Source organism: Pelecanus crispus, chromosome 1, assembly GCF_030463565.1.
Source record: "Pelecanus crispus isolate bPelCri1 chromosome 1, bPelCri1.pri, whole genome shotgun sequence".
Lineage (NCBI taxonomy): Eukaryota > Metazoa > Chordata > Aves > Pelecaniformes > Pelecanidae > Pelecanus > Pelecanus crispus.
In genome coordinates, this window is record NC_134643.1 from 125,859,265 (window position 1) to 125,883,288 (window position 24,024).

The following is a 24,024-nucleotide window of genomic DNA, read 5'->3' on the forward strand; positions in this document are numbered from 1 at the left end:
CTTTGGCAGCAGGAGATGGGATTTTTCAGGGGAATCATAAGGTAGTCTTCTTCAATGGAATTCTCTTATACCACTTTCTGTACACGAAGTTAATATCTGTCAGCATTAATTGCTATACACAGTTGGCTGAGTCAGCCCAGGAGGAAATATGATGAATGAATACTATGGGGAATGATTTAGTGTAAAATAGAAAGCTATAACTACCTATGAACACAACATCTAGAATACTAAAAAAGACCAGACATGCATTCTAAAAATCCTTCTAGTCCTAGAGGAGTTTGCTTTCAGGACTTACAGTTACACTGAAGGTCTGGTGGCCAATACTGTGAACTTAGGAATGTTAAAGGCGTAATGTTTTCACAAAAATCAGTTGCCATTGTTGGTTTTTCAACTATTTCAGTCACATGCATATCCCACTTCCCCCTTTGTCTACTTTTCTTTTCTTTAATAAGCCATTTTTCCTGTCATTTTAGTTGGAAGGCACATTTATGCTTCACTAACTCTACCTGCCCAAGTAGACACATGCAAGCACTCACTTCTTATATTTCTTCACATGAAAAATTCTGGGGACAATTGGGTGTTCACAGAAGGGAAAGGGCTGAAACTCCTGAGGATATCTACAACTGGGTAAAATTTTGCATAACAGTTTGCAAAGGCTTCTTACTCTTGTCATGCACTGTTACAGCTATTACAGCCAAAATCCTTCCTGAGCAGTGACAGCAGCTTATCCCACACAACTGGATGGATGAATCTGCAAGACTACATGCTCGTGAATCACAGAATCACAGTCTGCTTGAGGTTGGAAGGTGCCTCTGGAGGTCATGTCATCCAACCCTCTTGCTCAGGCAGGGCCACCTAAAGCTGGTTGCCCAGGACCATGTCCAGATGGTTTTTGAATATCTCCAAGGATGAGACTCCACAGGGTCTTTGGGCAACCTGTGCCAGTGCTCAGTCACCCTCACAGTAAGAAAGTATTTCCTTATACTCACATGGAGCCTCCTGTGTTTCAGTGTTTGCCCATTGCCTCTTTAAGTCTGAAGGACTTAAACAAGAGATTCTTGCTGATTACGGGGTGTCTGTATTGATCACTGCTCTTCTTTAGAGACAGCAAGTCCATTTCCATTACCTGTCTACCCTTATGTACAAAAAAATGAACCCTCTTTTTCCATTTTTCACTGACGCAAGAAGTCAATGACACTAACTTGCCTGCAAGTGTACAGATGCCCTTTCTACTCTGTTGTGGTACCTACAGATGAGCTATGATCTGATTGCTTTACTCCTGCTGGCCTTACCTCAGTCATTATTTCAGAATTTGGCGCAAACCTTGCTCACAAAATAATTATATAACATATCTCTTTAAAGGAAAATGTAGCATATATCCCATAAACTTGTACAGCACCTTAGTTAGACAAAGTATTGAAAGTGCAGTCATCCATTAGCAAAATACATGCTTTTGCAAAAATATTGACCTTTTCACCTAGAGTTATTTTGGCCAAAAAATAAAACTGCAGTTTGATGGCTTTGACTGCCTCATATATCTACTAAAACTTTATTTGACTTAAAAACTTCAGAGCTTTTAATGGAAAACCTTAAAAACAGTCACTTGATGGCACAGCGTCACTAAAATCAAACCACTATCTCCTTCTCTTTTATTAAGATGTGCCGCTTATCAACTCACAGTTAATTACAACTCAGATAGCTTGGCTTGGCCTCCTCCTTCAGCACAAAACCACAACAAAAGAGAATTACTGCTTTGTGACCTATATTCATAATTAAAACCCCATACACCATTGAGATTAAGGACATTTGAATCTCTGCACCCTTCTTGCCACAAACCAGAATGTATCAATAAAAGCAAAAATAGTCTGTAATATGAACATCTCTCTTTCCCCACCCTTTTTCTTCAAATATAATTTGGACTTAGATCCTAAGCAAACCAAAAATGACATGGAACATTAATAAAGATTTCTTCTCAACAGCACCTAGTTTTGCTTTTTAACGAGTTAACTCATGTAGATTGAATACAGAGTTTGGAGAGTTTGTTTTCTTGCTAAAACCAACCAGAAGACAACTGGCCAGAAGACACAATCTAGCAGGCAGCACATTTTAATTAAAGAGCAGTCAATTTCCTTTGGTTACTGAGGGTCAAGTGAGGGCAGTTTTAATGCTCTGTTACATGAGAAGAAAATGTTAAAGCATTATGTAAAGCACATACTGAATTAGTGCTTATGCTAATGCTACCTGACCTTTCTTCTTTGCTGAAAAGATATGACTGGCCATGTTATCACGGATTTTGAAGGGGGAAAAAAATCAGCCAAATTCTGCCGGTGAACCTTGTTCTGAGGTTGTTTCAACTAAAGCAGTACCTCTTTTCTCTCAGCCATCCATTTCATCACATGCCCACTGAGGCCATAGCTAACACAGGCACATATTCACAGCTCCAGGACGTCTCTTAAGGCAGACCAAAAGTCCATCTAGCTCAGCCTTGTGTCTACGACAATGGCCAGCACTATGTGCTTAGGGAAATGATAAAAGAACAGTATAAACGTGACTGATGCTTCCCTTATTGCACCCTGCCAACCTCTGACGATATGAATATTAAACCAGCAACTTACAGGTGAGTAAGCTGTTACTAAACCAGAATTATTCTGTGCCCAGTGATCACAGGAGGAGACCTACCTTTTGAATACTTCCAGACAATGGTAGGAACAGGATAACCCTCTGCAGAGCAGTTGAGAATTACAGCTTTTCCATAGATCCCATCCTGATCGCTGGGCTGAACCACAAACCTCGGGGGCACTGTGGGAGGAAGCAAAAGGAGCCATGAGAATTTGTGCAACTTATAAGGTAGCTCAAAATGGCAGACCGGTCAAATAAGGAGGCATAACATTTCATAGCAGAAAGCAAAAATTAAAACCAGCTTTTTGACAATCCAGTGACATAAAGTTGGTTTTACATGATTATCTACTTTCTGTGCACAATCATAGAATCATAGAATCGTTTAGGTTGGAAAAGACCTTTAAGATCATCCAGTCCAACCATGGACCTAACATTACCAAGTCCACCACTAAACCAATTAATCTGAATGTATTTCTTACCAGGCACAACAAAAGCACAACAAAAGCACTGGTCTTGACAGGATACAAAAATAAGTTAATAAAAATCTCTCCATAGGAGAGGTTATAAGATAGAGTAACAGATAAATCAAACTGTCATGGTCAGAAAATAAATGCTTTCTACCAAAGGGGCACGTTTGACAGGTGTCTAAGAACAACTGAAGTTTTCTGTGTTTGTTTTTTATAACAGTGAACTACTAAGCTTTAGAAAAAGAATTAAATTACGTGGTGTAAATAAACTCAAAAAATAACAGCTTTTAATACCAATCAAATCACTTCATATTAAAATGAGGGCGTTCAAACCATGAATTCTGATGGGACTTTTCTTTCCAAACAGCCATAAAAAAGGTTCGACACAATTTGCTTGCACTAAGTTGAAGAGGAAAATTCTTACTGGAATAGATGTATGTACATCGATGTATACATATTATTGGACTTATTCTAAGGAAGCATAAAACCACTGCAATGAGTCTTCCAGACATAGACAAGTACGTTTATATTTATACATAAATAAAGTAAGAGATGCTAATCTAAAGGAAAAGCTCTACATGTCCCAAATACAGATACACAGTGAAGAAAACAACTTGTGACAATGCTAGACCTACAGTTTACCATGAAGGCCCAATACTGAATGTCAATGTCTCAATAAAACCTGCAGATTTGACAAAAGATTGAAAGAAAAGCTGAAAACTGTGAAGAACAGTGCAAGAGCCACAAAAGTTATCGAAAATAAAAGGTGCTTAATGATAGTATTCATTTCAGTTAAAGTCACAGAATTTCATTGATGTCCTGTTCTTTGCTTCAGAGCATGAAGAAGTAACTACCTGAGAAAAAAAGTAAATTATTTGTGCCCTTATCCCACATTATTCTTTTTGTCCTTTCTTACAGTGCTACAGAGAAAACATAGTAAGGTGATTGAGCCTGTGACAGATCTTTTTCCCTCTCAATTTGAGTACAGAAACACACTGAGATCTAATGCAGTAAAGGAGAAATCCTAATAGTTCTTGCTTTCCTCACCCCACCACAATGTATGCACATGGGGACACACACACAACTCATGGGTTCACAGGTCCGCAGGTCCAGCCAGTGCTGAGTTTGTCTGAAAGTTGGGGGAGGCAGAACAGAGGGCCCAGCCAGCCCTCCTCTCTCTGATGCGACCCATCTTCCCAAACCCCCATCAGGCCCTGCCACCTGCCTCTCCAGAAGTGCCAGAAATTAAGAAAGGAAGTGTGGGAGAGGGCTGTAGCATGAGGAAATGTAAGGCAGCACAGAAGAGGATCATCAGTACAGTGACTATTTGCCCTGGGACCCAAAACAGCTTGTAATGGCCATGAATACAGTACTACTAATACATCAAACAACTGTACCACAGAAGCACAGCAGAAGAGCCAATGATATATCACTTTAAAGTTTTTCAGTATATACATTCTCATAGTTTATGCAAATAGCACTTCCCATTATACCAGAGGGTGCCAAGTTTTCCTTAATGAGAAACTTCAGCTGCCAGTGTTGGTAGGGACAAGACCGCTAAAAGTTGGATGTATCTAGAGATACTCCCTCCAGGTGCAGAGAACCCACCTCACAACAGCTTGAGCCCTCCTCTCTGTGCCCCCATAAGCCAGATTCCCCTCCAGGTTTCTCTTTCCACCTTCATAGCTATCTATACGGTTTTTTAAAAGATAAGAACAGTCTTCTGGAGAGCAAACAATCCCTTTAACTGGACCTCTCACTCCTTGAATCTTAGAGCTATAATGCAAAGCTGTTTATTGCGTAACTACGTACGAAGAAGCTCTACTTCTGTTTGGAACATGGCTAGAAGAAACAGAAGGAACTAACAGCAATAAAGGCAAGAAACACCTTTGTACTAGGAGATGTATTTACTGCTGTCAAACATTTCAGCTTTCCAAACGGCTGCCACACTGACAACCATAAATCATATGTTATGCTAATTCATGATAGGTAAGCATCAAACACAAAATCCCAGCAACAGCAGCCCTGGGCAATCACCCACCCTGTTCTAATTATCTGTTCACAGAAGACATTTGCTTCAGTAGCTCTTTTCTCACTCTTCTGTGTTCATTTTATCACCAAACATAAAAGGATTCCCAAGTACTTATTTTCCAAAGCAGGTGAAAAGTACAATTAGTTGCACAAATAGGTTTGATTTTATACAACTCGCCACGGTGGCATCAGCTTGTTTCACCTCAGTAAGTAAATTTGTATTCACAACTTCTGAAAAATCAATTATAAGCTGTTTATTCATAAAGAGGGTAGACCGAAAAAACAACCCCAAACACAAAAACACCTCAGTTGTATCAGTCTTATAGGTGAATGATTACAAATGATGTAATGGAGTGACTGATAATTACTGGCCTCCTCTACCACTGAAAAGTGTGAAGAGTATAATGTCTTTTAAAATCTCAATACCATACAAAATTTTTGTAACTTCTTTGTTTAATTTCCCTTCTCTTTGAAAAACATTTTCTTTATGTTCTTCATTTTCTATGGATGACACTGGCAAGAAGTGCTAATTTTTCAGGAAATAATTTATTATATTAAATGGGTAGGCATATGCAGAAAGTTCTGGAAAAGTTAAGCAAGATTGCCTAGGATGGAATAAAGCCAATCAGCCTTTAAAATACTATTTGTATTAAAGTTATCTGTTAAAATAAATTTTTTGTCTAGTCCCTTTGGACATATATAGAGAAAAATGGATGGATGCCAAGTGTAAATGTTGTTTGAGAATTTTTATGGAAATGCATCCTTCCACATCTTTAATGAACTCATGTAGATTCTCTCCATGTGTTGTGCCTTTAATGCTGACAAGCTCTGAACAGGGCTTTTTATCATATTGATTTCACTGTATTTTGGGAATATATATATATAACATAAGTTTTTTCCTCAGATATTCTTAGTATTCTCATTTTTAATCATTACTTTTAATACAGAATGATACCAGAACGGTAGCTGTGGGAATTAAATTTTGCTGTACAAGCTCCAGAACCAGGTCTATGATTAGCAATCAAACAGTTTCCTTGTACTGCTCCATAAACAAGCATGTTTCAACCTTACTTGGCAAAAACTCTGCCCACGCCCAGTAATAGAAACAATTTCTATACTCAGTAAAACTTTGGCCTTCCTTTAGGACTACTTACAAAAATGCCAACTGCTGCTCTGATTTTGAAGGCATGAACCCTTGACACTTAGTCTTAAGACTGCCAACAGAAATCAGAAAAGATGCTAGAGCAAAACAAAATTACCTATTCAGAGACCTTTCAATTGTTTCTGTATTGCTGTCTAGGTAAAACCAGAGGATTTTTCTTCTTACAAAATGATTAAAAATTAAACAGAGGAGACCTTTACATTTTTCTTCCTCATTGATACTTTGCTTCTCAAATTTATTTCAAATTAATAATTTGTTCAGTGCTATGTGCTACCATATTTTGGAAGACAATCCAGTTAACTACTTGATCTAGATTTTGATACTTAGCTTTAGATTATACAGCTATATTCACTTTTTCATTATCTTTCAGAAATTCATTAGTCCTTAAAGAAAATTTGCTTAGTAAGAATTTAAGCAAGTTAATTTGTCTGATATGCTTAAGTAGAGTTAATGGAGAAAAGAAAGCCATTAGTTCTCTCCTCTAGTTGTAAAGGTGTGGGCCTCCTCTGCCCCTTTAGAAGTGAAACACTCTGAAATAGCTCATGAATATGACTGAACAGTTCTACTTTTCTTATCACCCTTGTTTCAGCAGTGCAGTCCCTTGAGCCCGTAAAAGAGGGCATTTAAAATCGCTTTAACAGTGAGTTTCTGTTAGGCTCACTCATTTAATGCAGCCCACGGATCTGTGATGAGAAATGAGCTGTTGAATTGTTTAGTGTAAGAGCAGTAAGTTGACAGATGCAAACTATTTAACGGCTGAACTCAAAGGACCTAAAAAAGGTGTTTTCAGTCAATATTATGACTAGCAGTCTCAGACTCTCACAAAGGGAAAACAAAGGATGAGAGCAATCAGAATAGGATGTTGAAGATAACATGAATGTCATAGTGCCATTTTAAGGGAAGGAAAATGCTTTTATTATCTCCTTGTATGAAACAATCCTGATGAGATGATAAAATATGTGTTGGTACCCTAAGAAGATACTGTTTACCAGTGCCATCACTGCTCACAATGACGGACTTTACAAGCTACTAACTAAAATTAATTTATGAGTGCATGCTAACATTCCTTGATTTAATTTTGCTTTATGTAAATCCAAGAATCCTTTCTGACTGTGCTTTATGCCAGGGACCAGATGAGAAACTCGCACACTCTTTCCTGGACTTCAAATCTATGCAAGTGCTTCTGGCTCCCAAGTAGAGCGATTAGTACATCACACTGGAGAGCAATTCTGAAGGCTCCTAACACGAGCTCCTCCGGTGGCCTACTGGAGTGAGTTAAGAAATAATCTATGGCATTGGCCCAGAAGACAATGTTTCATTTTTACACAGAATATTTGTACTTTACATTTAGATCATACTGTCAAAATGATGGAAGAAATTTAATCAGCCAAAGCAACCATTGATGTATTAATGAATGAGATCATTAAACACTGTACTTTAGCAAAGATGAACAGTTATTAAATTTGGTCATTGGACCTAAGGGGTCGATTTAGCTAGTTTAGTGAAACCATTTGCTATGCAGTTCAAGCAAAAAGATGTACTTTTGCAAAATGAGACAGTGCCTAGTGGTTTGTGTTGATCAGGTTTGTCTAATGAGAACATTAAATAGGAAGTGAATCATTCAAGAGTAATCTTCAAAGCCACAGTGTAAACACCAGCAAAGAAAGTAAATGCGTTTTGACACCAGCTGCGACCATAAATCTTCTCTGCCTGCTTTTCTATCACAAACTGCATTTGCTGCATCACACCAGCCCCACCACCAAACATCAGAGAGCAGACAGATACTCACTTCCTATCTGGAAGATTCAAGGCTCAGGGACTCCTCATTGGGTGCCTAACTATCTAATGATATTCAACATTCCTGGCAAGTGCAAAATGAAAACACATTTACACTTAATGCACTAAATGCATTAAGGGGGTTTATTAGGTATTTAAAGACCTTATCTCAATTTTAACTTATGATATGTTCACTAACAAGAATTTTAAAATCATAATTTTTGCAGCCACTACTATCTTTGAATTCTCTTTTCTGGTATCTGAAAAATGTTGAACTCATAATACATTTATGAGCTTTTTCTTTTTGGTTACCGATTAAAATCCTTTTCCCTGCTTTTTATTTCATAATTACTTCATTCCCATTTTAGGAAACCCTACAGAAATGAATAACACATGATAAAGTGTATATAGATTTTTAATCACTCTTTAGAAGACAGCCCTAATGAGTAAAGCCTTAATTAATTCCACATGATGATATAACTAGTTGACAGAGAAGGTATTTTCCTCAATTCCTGTGGAGGGCTTTCATGACAGGATCCTATTCTTTCCTTTTTCTTAATAGCATGCCTAGCAAACCAAGAGTGCGACAAGAAATAAAATAATCAAAATAATAATGCTTTATGAGTTTTTGAGAAACCCTTCTAGCCTGCAATTTTTTGATGCAGCAGGCTAGGATCTAGTGGAGCACAAGATTTTAAGAAGGAAAGCCTTGTTTTCACTCACCTGGACTGCCTACCTGCAGTCCCTAGATGCAGTGAAGATGGCAGTCTTCTCCTAGTGGCTAATTAATGAGCTTTTAAAAGATATTCCATAAACATTAGGACTAATCAAGCCTACTTTTCTGTTGATTTGTATCTTGTGGTTGAGTACAGACTCCAGTTGGAACATTTCTTGTGTTTGCAGAAGGGCTTGCCTGAGTAGATTCTCTGGTGTCTAGTATTACACTCTGTATACGTGTTTCTAATTCATTAAGTTTTTAGGCTTTCAGCTCCACTGGAGGCATTTTCCCCTCTTCCTACTTGTCTGAAATTGGCTAATAAATTGTGGAGAGAATTACTGACAGATCTACATTGAGAGCATGTGACTCTGTCTCGTTTCTCAGGTCCTCACCAAGAAACCCATGGCAGAGAGAACTGAGACTACCCTAGGGTCTTCTTACACAGGGCTGCACAGGTGCTCAAAAGCTTTCTCCTCTCACTTGCTTTCTCTGAGCAGGTGCCTTCCATCTCCTATGTGATGCTCTTCAAGGAAGCTCTGTGGAAGCTGGTCATCTTCCTCTGATATTTAAGGCAGCAAAATCCAGCCAGGGAAAAAAAATCTCAAGTTGTGAAGCCAAAGAATTTATGTGGCTGTATAGATTCTGCAGAAGTTTGTGTACTCACTAGTAGTTCAGAAGTAGAAATAAGCAGTTCACCTGTGTTTCTTCATTCATCTTAGGAATGGATTGCAAATAGATGCTACTTTCAAGTCTACCCGTGTTTTAAAGTGATATGGGCTCCCACTTATTTTGGAAACATGATAGCCTTCATCTTTGTAAGTCTACTTTTAAAATGAATATTGTATAGATAAGAAATGCAGTATAGATAAGAAAAAAGGAACTTTGTGGTGAACAGTCGTATTTCCCTTTACTTTTGTCTCCCATTCACTGTCTACTCTCATATCAAAACACACACACTTCACATAAGATATTCTCAGAACACATCCCCTGACATTTAGGAAAGCCAACATTTAAGTTTAAAGCACACTGCTGAGAAGCCATCACATGATGTGGATTAGAAACAAGAGGAGTTTAAGCACCATTTCTTCTCCCTTTATTTGGAGAAAAACTGCTTAGTTGATTTAGAAAAATATTATGTTTCATATATGGCACCTATGAACAAAAAGATGAGGAGGGATCAGAAAGCTTGAAGAAGAATCAGCAGGGAAGCAAGTCTTTATTTAAATGTGTTTAGGCCAGGTTAGATGCAGATGAGTAGGGACCAACAGTGACCCTCTGATGGCTGTCTGTCTTCTGACCTGTGTAGAATGAGACAGTTGAAGCAGTTCAATATGAGGCAAAGATGTCAGTCCAGGGTTTCCACAGAAAATTCAGGTCAAACATATTATATTTTCCTCTTTCCCTCTGAGTGAGAACTATTATCCCCGATGCATACACAAAACTGATTCAGGCATTACCATTTAAATTGACATAGAGAGAGAGAAGAGAGGAGAGAAGAGAGGCTTAAAGGAGGCTGCTGCAGAGCACTAGCTGAGCAGAAAGATAAGCAAGAGGGGAAGAATGAAGTAGCTCTCATAACCTCCTAAAAAGTTGCAGAACTAGGACTCCAGAGGCTCCAAGGCTCTAAGTAAAACAGAGTGAAAAGCTACCCTCTACCATGCCCATGGGTTTATAAGGATGCCCTTCAGGTACATGCACCCAACAGCTGTCATGGCACCTCTGGGGCAAAGCCCTCCACAGGAGGTGCAATTAGAGCAGCAGCACACCAAGGGGAAAATGGAGGTGTTGGTGTCAGCAGCATGAAAGGGGTGCAAGAGCAAGCTGCCCAGAACTCCTCCCCTGGACAAGAAGGGAAAACGAATTACTGCCAAACAAGGCGGCAGGAGGCAGATGTGTCCAGGGAACAGAGGTCAGGCCAGCCAGGGGCTTGCCAAAAGACGAACTGCCCACCAACAGCAGGAGACAGGGACACTGCAGTCCTGGCAAGGCAGGGAGAGCGGGGATGCCATTAGGAGAAGGCAGGGCTTGCCCCAATCAGTGGGGTGCAGCACAGAAATCCCTACACATGGGCTCGCTTGAGCTGTTACAGCCTCATGGATCTTGGTGCTGAAAAAAGGATAGACAGTATATGCAGAGAGCCAGTTTTCAGTGGTACTACCTATGTCGACTTTTGTCTTTTTTTCTGGAGATCATCCGACCATCCCTGTTTTGATGAAATGCTTATAGGAGCCCATACAGAGTTGCTAAATGATTCATTCCTATCACTTCAAGCACTAAGTACAACTGCAAATCAGGTGCGATCTCACCTGTTACTAAATGCAGCATTTCTGCATAGGGCAGACATAGCCCTATGGGTTACTAACAGACAGTGTGCTGGCTGTTCTGATGGGAGGTTGTCAACTTTCCCTTCTCCAGGAAAAGAGAAGGTGAAGAAAATCTTTTACTATTAGAACAATGGATAGGGTTAAAAGCTAACAGAACAGCTTAGGAAAAGAATAATTTAATGCATGTAGTTAATTAAACTACTTAATTGAAGAATTACTGGATATATGGGGAAAGTAATAGACATCTGTACTGAATAATACAAGATTAGAAGCAGTGATTTTTTATTTTAAATCATTAAAGTAATATTCATATCAAAACTAGTGAAAAGGCAATGGACCTATTTGCTGCTGAGTTTTGGTAATATTAGCATTTAAAAAATAAGCGTACTCATTATGTAAGTGGAAAACTAGGGAATAATCCATTAAGGGTAGTCCTAGGACAATGGGAAGATTTGACTTAGAAGGAAGAGCTGTTCAGGAAGTTTTGCTTCAAATGAATTTTTGAGGAAGAAAAAAAGCCTGGAAAAAATGGCAAAAAAACCTGAGTGGTTTTAAGATTGGCCTTTGTAAACTTAGGGAAGGGGATGTAAGATGTAGTGATCTGCAAGAGGCAGAAATAACCAGGGTCACCTGCAGTATTACAGTCTATGCCCTTTTTGTCTGAGGAGTCTTAGCTTGATGGCTTGATAGCAAGAGGGAAATGGTGGAGAGGGAAGAGTATAACTGTCTTATTTTTAAAAAATGAAAATTTAAAGCACTTGAAAAACTTTCAGAAAGAAAAGGAAGCAATTTAGCATTGTTGAAGTTTTGCACAGTAAGTTTGAAAGTGGATCACAAGGCATAATCTCTAGGGAACTTGGCTAAGGTGTGACTTGAAAGGTCAAAGTTATTGAAGGCGAGGTATCTCTCTAAAAGGTCTTTTCCACTGAAACTATATTCACCTCTATTTCAAGGCAAAATGTTGTGAAGTCAGCATGAGCAAATTAATCACGATAATTGCATAATAAACACAAATGAGAAAAAGAACAGCATAGTAACAGGGGAGAGTTTTTTCTCTCTGAAGTCACCACCAATGCTTTGGCTTTTTACTAACATAATGTTACATAAGAGGCTGATCGAAATAAAAAATGGAGATAGTCAGACTAAAACAATAACAGAGAGGAATTTGGTACCATTTCAAAGGCTTGATCTCAATGAATGGGTTTGTGCCTCACAAGATTTTCCAGGAAGTCAGTCCTGTGGCTCCCCCATCCACCCTGTGCACTCTGGTGTTGCTGGTTAGTTTTGAGACTTTTAAATAGAAAATTTCAGATTAGTTTCTGTGTTTCATTGCTCTGTGTGCTCTCTGTTATGAAGAGAGGGATTACCATATTTTCCTCTTTTTCATACTTCCCATCAAACAGATGTCATTACAAAATACTGATGAATTCTGCTTAATTGGTGCCCTTCAAACTAATTACATCTACTTACCTCTCACGATTAATTGGCTTTGGTGCTCCACAGCTGCTGCATCATTTCTAGCTATACAGGTATAATTCCCATTGTGCATCAGGGAAAGATTAGAAATCCTTAAGGAGCTGGTGAAGTCAATGTTGTCAATCGTCACCCCGAGGCTGGCTGGGATTGGCCTGCCGTCCTTCTGCCAGGTGATTGTGATGGGCAAATCCCCGGAGACCACCACGCAGGGAATGAAGACCCGCTGCCCGATGGAGAACCGCGGGAACTCAAAAGGCTGAATAAAAGGCGGAACTGAAACAAAAGAGGAAAGAGGAGCTATTGCAGTTACAGTTGCATTTCTGAAAATAACATAATGGAACAGATGTGCAGTGCTGAATACACAAAATCAACACCTTCAACAGACATAGAGCATTGTTGAGCTAAAAAAATCACATCTTTTGCAAATAGCTTTTTCTTTCCTTGACTACCCAAAGCATAAGCAGAGATCACAAGCAGTGAAATCCACCGGACACCACTGGCAGATTCCTGCAAGAGTATTGAGCACCTCTTCAAGAAATCACACTGCTACCTCGTGACTCACCAGGACTTTCTTTCAGCAGCAGGATTGCCTGGACAGTCCAGGAAGAGCTCAGCAGCTTTTAGGATCAAGTGCTAGAGCCTTGCTGTGGGTCACACAATAAACCTGGAAGAGGCTCCAGCTTTGTCTCTGGGACATGATGAAAGGGAAGCTTCTCAAACTACTCCTCGCACTTATTTCTTAGTGTTTCAAGTCACAATTCCCAATAAGGTTGGGTAGAGGTATGAAGTGAAAGGCATATACAGTACTTGTAGGACAGCCAACTAAGTTAAAACTGATTTCTAAACAGAAGACCAGTACAAGGCATTTAATTCCTGCTACGCATATTTTGCTTGGCAAATCTTTTTTTCTTTCTTTTCTTTTTTTACTTATTATTCTGTGGCTGAACCAAAAATCATGAAAGAAATGCTCTCATTTTCTATCATAGAGAAGAATTCCACTTCTTAGAAAACATTTTGTTTTCAGGTATTTTTAATAAAAACAAAGGAAACAGTGGGTTGGATTCAATAAACAAAGCGGGAATTAATGGGGCTGCCTCACTTTCTCTGGGTTGTTGTTGGCACATTTACTAACAATTTGGCAAATTGAGACTCAGATACCTACCCAGACGAAGGAACGGAAATCTCCTCCCCTTCTCAGGGGAGCACTCTAACAGCCAGGGCATTTATCTAAGCTAGGTTTCTATCTATCACTCCTGAAAAGACTATAAAACCAACTTTGCAAGCAGTGCTCAAATACTCATTTATCAAAAGAGAAAGTTCCTAGAGGTTATGTACCTTAAATGTAGGAGTGCATTTTCCTATTCTTGCCTGAGAGGTTACTTATATATACTCTGTAGTACATTTGAACATCTTTAACAGGAAAGACTGAAGGATACCCACAGCAGAACATTTATACTGTTATACATTAGCTAGCTTCAGAAGAAAATGGAGATGGTGGCTTTATCTAAATGTATTTCTTTTGTCCTTTCTCCCTTTAGCAAATCTAAGGCCGTGTTTTCCCCAGAACTGAAGCAAGAAAGAAGCAGAAAACCTCTTCAGAGTGGCTGCAATGTGTACCAGCCCATTGACTTCCCCAGCAGCATTTTTGCCAGTGTCCTATTTCTGGGATGCAGAGATATAAGTATTTGTGACCATTCCTACAGTAGTTCACTGCATTTCTTTAGATCATTGCATATGTTTGCTGCTCTTTCATCAGGAGTGAGAAAGTTTATCATTAAGGAAGTGATACCAAACCCCTCAAAGGGCAAAGGTGTTGTTCAAAGGCATGTTCAAATGCATATCACGGTGCACAAATCAGACATTAATTCCGCTGTTTCTGGTATAGCCGTGATGCTGTTTGATGAGGAGAAGTTGTGACCATGCACAGCTGCCACAGAGAGGTAACATCAGGCGCAGGGTACCACAACTCATCCTTACAGGCTTTCCCTGACTTCTTCCAAGAGCAGCTCGGTGTCTGCAGTTGTGAGAAGTGCCGCTGCAATCAGTTTTTCTCACACACTGTAATGCCTTTTCCTGACTGCCATCTCTCAAATTGCTAAAACCTGTCCTGTTGTGTTTTGAAAATCTGGTAGATCAGGCATACAGAAAAAAGAAACTCAGTATAAATTACTGTGTTTATTTGAACTTTGAGTGTTGGAAATTAACTGCTTTTTCACTTGGGGATGCACTGTCACAAAGTGAGGCAAAATGTCTGCTTGCCTCTTCTAACCACCTTAGCGCAGCTAATGCATTCACATGAGATATTTCAGATTCTTTGTACATCAGCAGAAAAAGGCCAAATTTCTTGTAGCATTTATTGACAAGCAATTTATAATATAAGTGGGAATGAGAAATTTTTAGAATGAGACTGTCAAAAGGTTTTGACATAACCTTTCCCCTTGATGAGTGCAAATATCTGCTAAATGCCAAGTGCCCCTTTACTGTATTGGCTAGCACATTTCTGCCCAAACCCTTCTCTTAGTCTCAGGCATCATTACTGAAAGATATGCTAAAATTCACAACAGGGTGGCAAATTGCTTCTGTATTTTCTGCTGAGTGTGTAACAAATTTGAACCAATCTTTCATGGACAAAATGATATCAAAAGTCAGACAACATATTGCTCAAGGATTATTATGTGCATCTTCACTCTCCATCTCCCTGATGAAGAAACAGGGAGCAAGATCATTAGGTCACATTGAAGTATTTTTCAGAAAATATTGATTTGCAAGGCTGCATTTACCAACTCTAAAATTTAAGTAGCAGCCTGCAGAGCATTTCAGAAATTGGCTGAAATATTTATAGACAGCATATTTTCCCTCTACTCAGGTTTTTAAGATACAGAGGAAACCAACATTTATTTCTGCTTCATAAAATATAATGTATATTCAACCTGCAGCAGCTTGCAGTCCTGACAAGGAGCTTATTTTAAAAACCAGTGTGTAATTTAAAACCAGTACTTAAAAAAAGTAAATAGTCTAGCGATAACTTTGAAGTATTGAAGAACGTTTTTCAGCTACAGTATTTACCAGTTTGGGCTGATAAATGCAGTTCCTGGTGACCTAACATAGCAGATACATTTTCTTCCTGCTAGTTTGAAGAAGGAAACAATCACAAAAAATCACTTATTAAAAACACAGAATAACACATACCTGAAGTCAGGCAAATAATTTCTCAAATACAAATGGTACCATATATATATCTCTACATGTCTGCAGTAAATAGTTGACATATATCCCTGACAGAAGAAAATAGCAAGCTTGATTAACTAGTATGTGGGTTATTTTTTTGGTAAACTAAAGCTGTATCATTGCCAAACAGCACTAAAAAACTAAGAGGGATGTGTACTACTAACTCTGAGAGAGAAAAGTTACAGTAGGGCAGATGTATTTAAAATACTTCAAGGTATGTTGAAGTATTTTCCCTCCCTATATGTAGCTTTAGTTTGACCATGTTTCAGAGCTTGTATTTGACTTTTTTGTTAAATTATGCTATTTTATATATGTTACATGTTAACTACATAGAGAGAGGGTTGTGCGTGTATGTGTGCTTGTGTACATGGAAGGGATGTTTCTTCCTCTACCCACAATGGGAAAAAGAGTGAAAATCTCTGCTTCATGCAATGAAGTGCAATGTCTCGGGAATGCTTTATTGATGAGTGCTTGAATTAAGTGTCTATTTAAGAAGAGGAGCATGGGCCAGCCTCATTAGTGCTAAAGCAGGAAGATTTAAATTATGGTTTTTGTGCCCTAGCAAGGTCTTCTGTACCTCTGGGAGATTACTGCAAAGGAGGGCAAGGAGGGCTTCCGTGCTGCTCTCCATTAACAGAGGAACATCCTTAATTTCTTGCCCTCCATTCAATGGGAGTTATGTTGGAAGAAACTGGTGAGATGATCCACTAAAACAGAGTATCCTGCAGGTAGCCTGTCTCCTGCAGCAGCCTTGTGAACATGTTGTTCCTCTCCTGTGGCTCTGCATAGTAAAATGAAAGTCACCCTCTGCTTTATCATTAGAAACAGTCCCCTGATGGATTTTCTTGCAAGAACGCTGTTGCAGGAGTTGTGCCCACAGTATAAAATACCTTTGGCAATGAATACTCACAACACAGGTCCATTGGCTGATGCAAAGTAATAACCACAAAACTACATAGCCTCTTAAGGCAGCCGTGCGACCCTAGATTTCATGCACAGGGAGTGCAAAAGCCAAAACTGGTTTGTCTCTGCACAAACCCCAGCTACAGTCTAATAATTTGTAAGTTTTCTCAGCCATCGATTGTTTCTCCTAAACAGCTCCATCCCTTGTGGGTGATGGACTGAGCAATTGCACAGTCACTGAAGCACTGGATTTTTCTGCTTCTTACTTGCATGTATTGAGTCTTACCAGTAGGGCATGTTATTCATCGAACTCTCCATTAATGGCATTTACTGAGCCAAGCCTCATACCCTCCTCCCTTGTTGTGTGCTAACATGTCCTGTCTTGAAAACAGGGAATACTGTTCTTTGGGCCTTTCTAAGTATATGGATTGGGGGGGAAGAGAAAAAAAAAAAAAAGAACCAAACTAATCCCTGTAATGCCTCTGCTGTTGCACAACATTTCCCTCTACTTATAGGTTCATTAGTTACCAAAATTAGCCCTGTATTCAAATATTTTCAAAATCTCACCACAATAAGCTGTGGTATTTTATCAGGAACTGTCGCTGAGTGTGGCAGAGCAATTGCTATGGTGTGTATTTCCCAGGGGAGCTTACGAGAGAGATTTCACCCTTCGCCTTAGTCCCCACTTCCCTTTCCTGCAATGCTACACTGGTAGCTCACAGGTTCCCTGATGCTGTTCTGAGAGCTCCTCCAAAATAAGAGAGGATGTAAAATATTGTGTAGAAATCAAGAGTACTTTTATGTCATGTTTCATCCATCTATTGAACCACGTCCTTTCAGCCTCCACTGTGAGGGGAAAAGTGCATGCCCTTATCACATGAAGCACCCTCCAAATCTAAGATGGTGGGAAGCTCAGTTCCCTGCCCAAGGGGATGCATTTGCTGTTTATTTTTTTAAAAGAGAAAATCTTCTTGATTTGAAGATCAGACAGCAGCTGCAAGAGTATATTAATGCAACAAGCAGTTACCTTTAATGTTGAAGTGCCGCCTGATAAAAAGCCTTACTTGTAGGTTACGTATCCAGAAGTGCTTACTAGTTGTTTTTACTATGCTTTTGGAACCTGGTCCAGAGCTATTGCCTTTGTTTAGCCCCTACATGATCTAAAGTGATCTTTGTCCTCAGGTAACACTGTGAAAAGTTGAAACCAACTAAATCACTAGAGCCAAAAGTTCTGGATTTAGATGAGAGAGGACTTTAACAGAATGATCTCTGGCTCTGAAAATCATTCCTGTGAGTAGTTTGACTGATTTCACACTAGCTTCCCTTTACCTTTATCCCAGGACTGTACATAAGCAGCTGATTTTATATCACTCTTCTGTTTCCACAGGGTTAATACTGTCTTTTTTTTGCATGCTATGTATTATACACATTGATTTGAAAATAGGCCAGCATACTCCAGACCTGCACTATCATGTGCACGCACAGTCTCGCTTTCTGTATGTACTTACTATATGTGCTGACACATACACTGCTAATAGCTCACATTAACTTGAGGCAGTAAAGAGCTTAAAATTTTGGGAGCAATGTTAACAAATATATGAGAAAGTATTTCAAATATAATTGACAAAATACATACAAGAAAGAGAAAGAACATGCCTTCTTCCAAAACCAATTTAAATAAAGCTGCGTTGCAAGAGAGGGAAGAGGGCTAGCTATTGATAATCCCAAGCATAACATACAGATAGTCTTGAACTCCTTAGTTGAGGCTCTTATTCAAGTATTAAGGCTCATTTTATATTGTGCACATAATTCATAAATAAAAACATCCATACACCAACTTAAATTATGTTTGAAAGATACAACACTGTGCACAAAACCAGTGAGATTTATTTTAGATTTAAGTGAAAAGTTGTATATTTGTACATACTAATTCCTTATCATGAAGACTAGAGTAGTAATGAAACAACTTTAACATATGTATTTGGGTGAACATTTGATGCAGTGTCATAGGTGAAGTCATTAGGAGTGCAGTATATTAGAAGTGTACTGCTACAAAATAAGACACTTAATTGCAGCATCCACATGAAGCTTGTGAGCTTTTAAAGAATGGAAGTCAGATATTTTAATGCGAGGCTAACCTTGAGTTGTATGTTGAATGGCAAAAATTTTACACAGACCTGTCAAGTCTCCCATATTGAATATCAGACTCTTTTAGTCTTTTCTTCAGGTACTTCTATGGGTTAAATGCTGGGGTTCTCACATGGGAGGTATCACTACCAAAGTGCACGTTGCCTTAAATCAGACAGCTGCCACTACTTGCTCCTCAAAACAAGTCCCCATGCCCATTATGTGACCTGAGAATGACTGTTAAGTGGATTTTTGCAGGATCTTTTGCTCAACTGGACATTCTCATCCATTCTCACCACAGGACCCTTGCGTGATTCCTGCATATGACAACTCCAGTCACTTTGAGAGATCTGAATATTTCTTCCTGAATAAGTTGCAACAAGCTTGGAGGGTTCCAAAAAGATATTGCATGGGGGAGTGAAAGAAAGGCAGAAAGTGATATAATTAAAGTATCTGAAGGACATCAAGGCCAGAATCTTTCTGTCACAAATTATTGGCAAGGTTCAGTCAGTAGGACAGATAAGAATTTACATCTTAGATATGTGCATGAAGCTGAATTCACACTTGCCATAATCCATGCCACAGACTGAAGCATAAACAGTTTACCAGATTGTTTGATGACAGCATACACCATGGTCTAAGAACCCCTGAAAGATTTCCCCTGACGTTTTTTTCCTTTTGTGCCTGCATATTTTTCCACTATCTAAACCAGCCCTCCCTGAAACGATCTGCAATGCAAATCCACCAGTAGCATTTTATGTATTAGAAAAAGCTAGATACTTCCCAGGAAAGATGAGGAGAATCTATTCAAATAGTTTCAACATGAAGTTATTTAGAAATAGCCCCAGTTTGGTTTGCTTGTTTTCTAAAAAGAAACAGGCTGGTACAATTTCTTTTATGTGGTTCACAACAGGTGAAGTGCTATCACTTTGGCATAAGCAATGAGAAGCCTTACATATCTCATTGATTTAGAAGCTCTACAGTCCTTTTGAACACCGCACTTTTTATTTTAATGATGTTGCACCCTTCCTTCTCAGGGGCTTCTTTTTCAATTAATTTATGCTGGAGAAATGTGAATAGCAGCAGGCTGTTTACATGAGAAGTGTGTCCCATGAGACTGATGAAAAGAAAATCATCACTTGCTACTGATGGCTTTTACTGTAGCTGAGAAAACTATTACTATAAATTACATAATAAAAAAAAATGGAGATAATGACTCGCTCCTGTTTTTAAAATGCTTTGAGATCTACTAAAATGCTGCAGAAGAGATGCTGCTATTATTATTTAACCATCTTTCCACTTGAAGGGTTGTTTTTCAATGGAAATATGAAACTTACAGATGGGGTGGGTAATATAACCTCTTTCTTTGTTTGGCAACACTTCTCATTACAAGACTTTTTTCATTTGCTTGCAATTTGACTTTTGTTTGGATAGTATTTTTCCAGGCCAGGTGTCTGCCTCAGGCTGAGTCTTTTCAGCTGGAAAGTTTCAGCTACAACTGTTTGGCCATTTCCAAGAACAAGGCGGGAGGGTGGAAAAATAGGGATGCAGTATATATTGATCCTACCACAAAAGCAAAAAGAAAAAAAAGGCATTGTGAGAATCTGAGAAGTCCCACCTGCCCCATGGTTAGCAGCACGGATTTCAAGTTCAGCCGGTGATGGCACTAGCATCAGGTATTCCTGCTGTCCCTATGAAAAGTCATCACAAGGGTGCTCAAATTTTGCAGTCTGAGCAAAAACAAGTAAATAAATAGACAAAACCCCCACAGTTATCACATCTGGAGAAGACATTTTCCAGTGACTAACAGCTAAGAGCTCCCAGGGTTTGAGCAGCACTAAACACATCCTAGCACTACCTTCAGTGGCTGAGTTAGTTCCAGCTATGTGGGGCAGGCACAGTCTGGTGAGATGTCAGAAATTAAAGCAGACAGATTTGTCTCTCTAGCACTTGTACAGCTGCCTGTGCTGTGCAGGAAGCAAGAAAAAAGTTATTTTGGTGCTGAAAGAAAGGAGATGTGGAGGCCACAGGACCAGAGCTGGGAGCCAGCCTGCATTGCTAGGCATGCAGATAGCCGCAGCAAGCAATGGAGCAGAAGCTCAAAGTGGTGTCCAGGATAACAAAAGGGAATTATAGAATTGGATTTAGGGACAGTGCGGGGGGAAGTCAGAAGTTGGGAGCAGGCTTGCAGTGGGATTGCAGAGGTGACGGGTTGGTAAAGTGGAGTTGGGAAACTGGTTGGGGATGTGAGACCGGGACAAGGAAGCAGTGGGGTGACGTACAGCACTGACAGTGGATTAAGACCCACATGAAGGGGAGACAGACTGAAACCCAGTGGAGATGGAGAAAATGAAGACTGGAAGAAAGAGAAGACTGTAACTGGAGGCTGGGAGGAAGGTTGGGAGCTCTGAAGGGGGAGACTAGTTTTGAGTCATGAGAACAAAGCACTGAGGAAATGAGGACTGAGATGGGAAAGAGGTGGAGGACAGACTGATTTTGGAACCCAGAGCAGAAAGGCCAGGACTTGGGCAAAGATGAGCTGAAGAAGACTGAGGAGGACAGGTCATACTTAGAAGGAATGAATACAAAACCCTACATCTGCAGAATATTATTCTCCTTAGGATGCCTGACTTCAATAATCCTCTGCCATCAGCAGATGTATATGAAACCCACTGCCAAACCACTAGAACTCGGCCAAATGCAAAGTACAGAACTAGTACTGCTAAGAATAATTCTATTCTTGGCAAGGACCTATGTGGTGTCCTTAGCAAGGCTAATCTCAATGATTACTTCTGAGGATGTCAGTAACTACTGCTTCTACTTTGCAGGAGGGGGAGGAAAGGGGGTTCAGTTTACTTTAGAAAAAAGCTAAAAAGAAAATTGCATTTAACCAGGCCAAAGCAAAACATGTTGAAAGGGTACTATTACAGTTGCAAAGGCAAGTGGTTGACAGGTATAAAATACCAGAAATTAAGTATGTAAGTACAGTTGTAGTCTCCCCCCACAGTTAGGTATGCATTACAGCATGGGTAGAACTGCATTTGTCAGAACTCAGAACTGGCCAATTCATTTGTCTAAATATAAAAAAATAATGCCAAGATGGCTTGATTTCCAAAAAGCTCCGTTAGGACTCAGGCACAGTTCCAACAGAGCTATGTCTGCCAAGCAGAAACCTGCGTATTTTCCTGCCAGCTTATCCACTCAGCTCCCAGGAGCCAGCTTATGGGACTGCTAGCTTCCAAGATCCAGATTTTGGGACAGAGACAAGGAACAGGCAAAGTATGGGGGGATGGGTGGGGTGGCCTGCCACATCTCTGTGGGACAGAGTTATTTGGAGTCTGCAGACCTTTGGGGCAGGTGGCTATGCAGACAAGGGCACCAGTTATTCCTAAAAAAATGGGACAATTGATTTCATGTGGTGTCTAATTGATTCCTCTGATCAGCAATGCAAAGAAGTAGCTGGCCTAAGGTCGAATAGCACATTAGTGCCCGGCTCCCAAGCTTTGCCTTCCTGACAGCCTGCCAGGTGGGAGGCTGCACAGCAAGGCTCTATAAAGCCCACTCTTGGGTTCTTTGGCAGCGAGTATTTCATTTTGAAGTTACTGTCAAGAAACTTTCTGTTCTATCTGAGATCTTACAGTGATTTCCAAAGAATGTCCTCAAGATTTTGCTTTCATTTGGATGTTTGTAAATCTCAAAATACTGTACAGAATGGGCAGCCCTCTTGTATTTAATTACATGCTCATGCTCTTGCATATCTTTATTTGGATGCTGCTTTTGGCAAGTCCACATTCAAGACAGAACTAGGATACTTCATGTACTGGCGAGTTTGGAAAGTGGGTAGTAAATGTGGTAGAGGACTGCAGATGAGAAAGGCCAGTTGTATGCATAATGCAGATAAATGCTGCCCTGTAAAGCCAAATTCTGTATTCACCTTTGCCACAGATCTCTCAGATAAAGCTAATGAAATTACTTAAATCTGTCTTTCCTAGGGGTTGCTAAGCTGGGTGACATGACTGATCTACAGAAGGAAAAAGAACTCTCAGAAGCAACTTCATTTCAATGGGAGCACAGCTTTGAACATATAAATGCTATATAACAGCAGGTGAACCGGAAAAAAATCAAGCTGTAGGCGTCTGAAATTGAACATACAAAAATTTGTGGATACTTTTAAGTCCAGTCTGTGCCTCAGTTGCCATTTGCCAAAACACTCCTGATCATCCAGGTGGGTTTTGAAAATGAACACATTGTTTCTGAAACGCTTTGACACCGCAGAGATTATCATCTCAGAAAAGCTCATGAGGAAATTGATAATTATGTCTTCAGAACAGAACATGGAGGAAACAAAATACCAAGTAACAGCTCATTAAGTATCATCTATTCTGAATCACCCTTCAGATGACTGGTTTGAGGTCACCCAGGAAGCCTGTAGCAGAAATGAGAACAAACCAAAGGACCCATGATGTTGAAGATGGGCAATAATTCTCCCTTTGTTTCTCTGCAGAAGAAATAAATATACTGATGGTATGAGAAGCTGAACTATAAATAAGGAGATTTAGGCACTGATATTTACCCCCCTTATACTGTCATATTTCAGAGTACTTTAAACCTCTAATAAGCAAGCTGGGCCATATTTTGTATTTCTCAGAATCAAACATAAGTGCCTGAAAACTCATCACATAATTTCAGAACCTATACAATAAAAAGACAGCAAACATTAATACTTTGAAGCAACAGGCCACTTTTGACTCTCTGCTAATATGTTAGACAAAATCACTATGTAGTTATGGAAGAAAACAAGGCACAGCAATATAAAAAACCACTGTGGCAATGCTGACTTCCAGCTACAACAGCAGAACCTTGAGAATTGTTCAAGTCTGCCATATAAAGCTCACCTTTGACATTTTCGGCTTAGCAGACGAGGACAGGATATTAACCTTTTTTTAAATAACAATGTCAAGGCCAGGGCATGCTGAAGTAGCTAGGGCACTTTGCAGCCAACTTTGGCAACTCCAGATCAACAGGTATGAGCCACACTGACAGGTCTGCTTTGCATGTGCCACAGGTCACTTTTCACACCGCAGCTTGCACTGCTCCGATGCATCTGCCTTACAGAGCACATGCATGATAAGGCTGCATCAGAGGTGCAGGGCAGCTCAGCCCACTGGCACTCTTCAAATGTGCCACATGTTT

General features: G+C 39.7%; 1 protein-coding gene across 3 annotated transcripts in view; it reads right to left on the reverse strand.

Moving 5' to 3' along the window:
• DSCAM (DS cell adhesion molecule) overlaps window positions 1–24,024 on the reverse strand; it is a 435,274-nt gene that overhangs the window by 159,690 nt on the left and 251,560 nt on the right. For all 3 annotated transcript variants that reach the window (XM_075710780.1, XM_075710791.1, XM_075710770.1), the window contains exons 9-10: window positions 12,568–12,846; window positions 2,680–2,799 (exon numbers count right to left, since the gene is read on the reverse strand). In XM_075710780.1, the coding sequence (XP_075566895.1) occupies window positions 2,680–2,799; window positions 12,568–12,846 (399 nt within the window). The remainder of the gene's footprint in view (window positions 1–2,679; window positions 2,800–12,567; window positions 12,847–24,024) is intronic.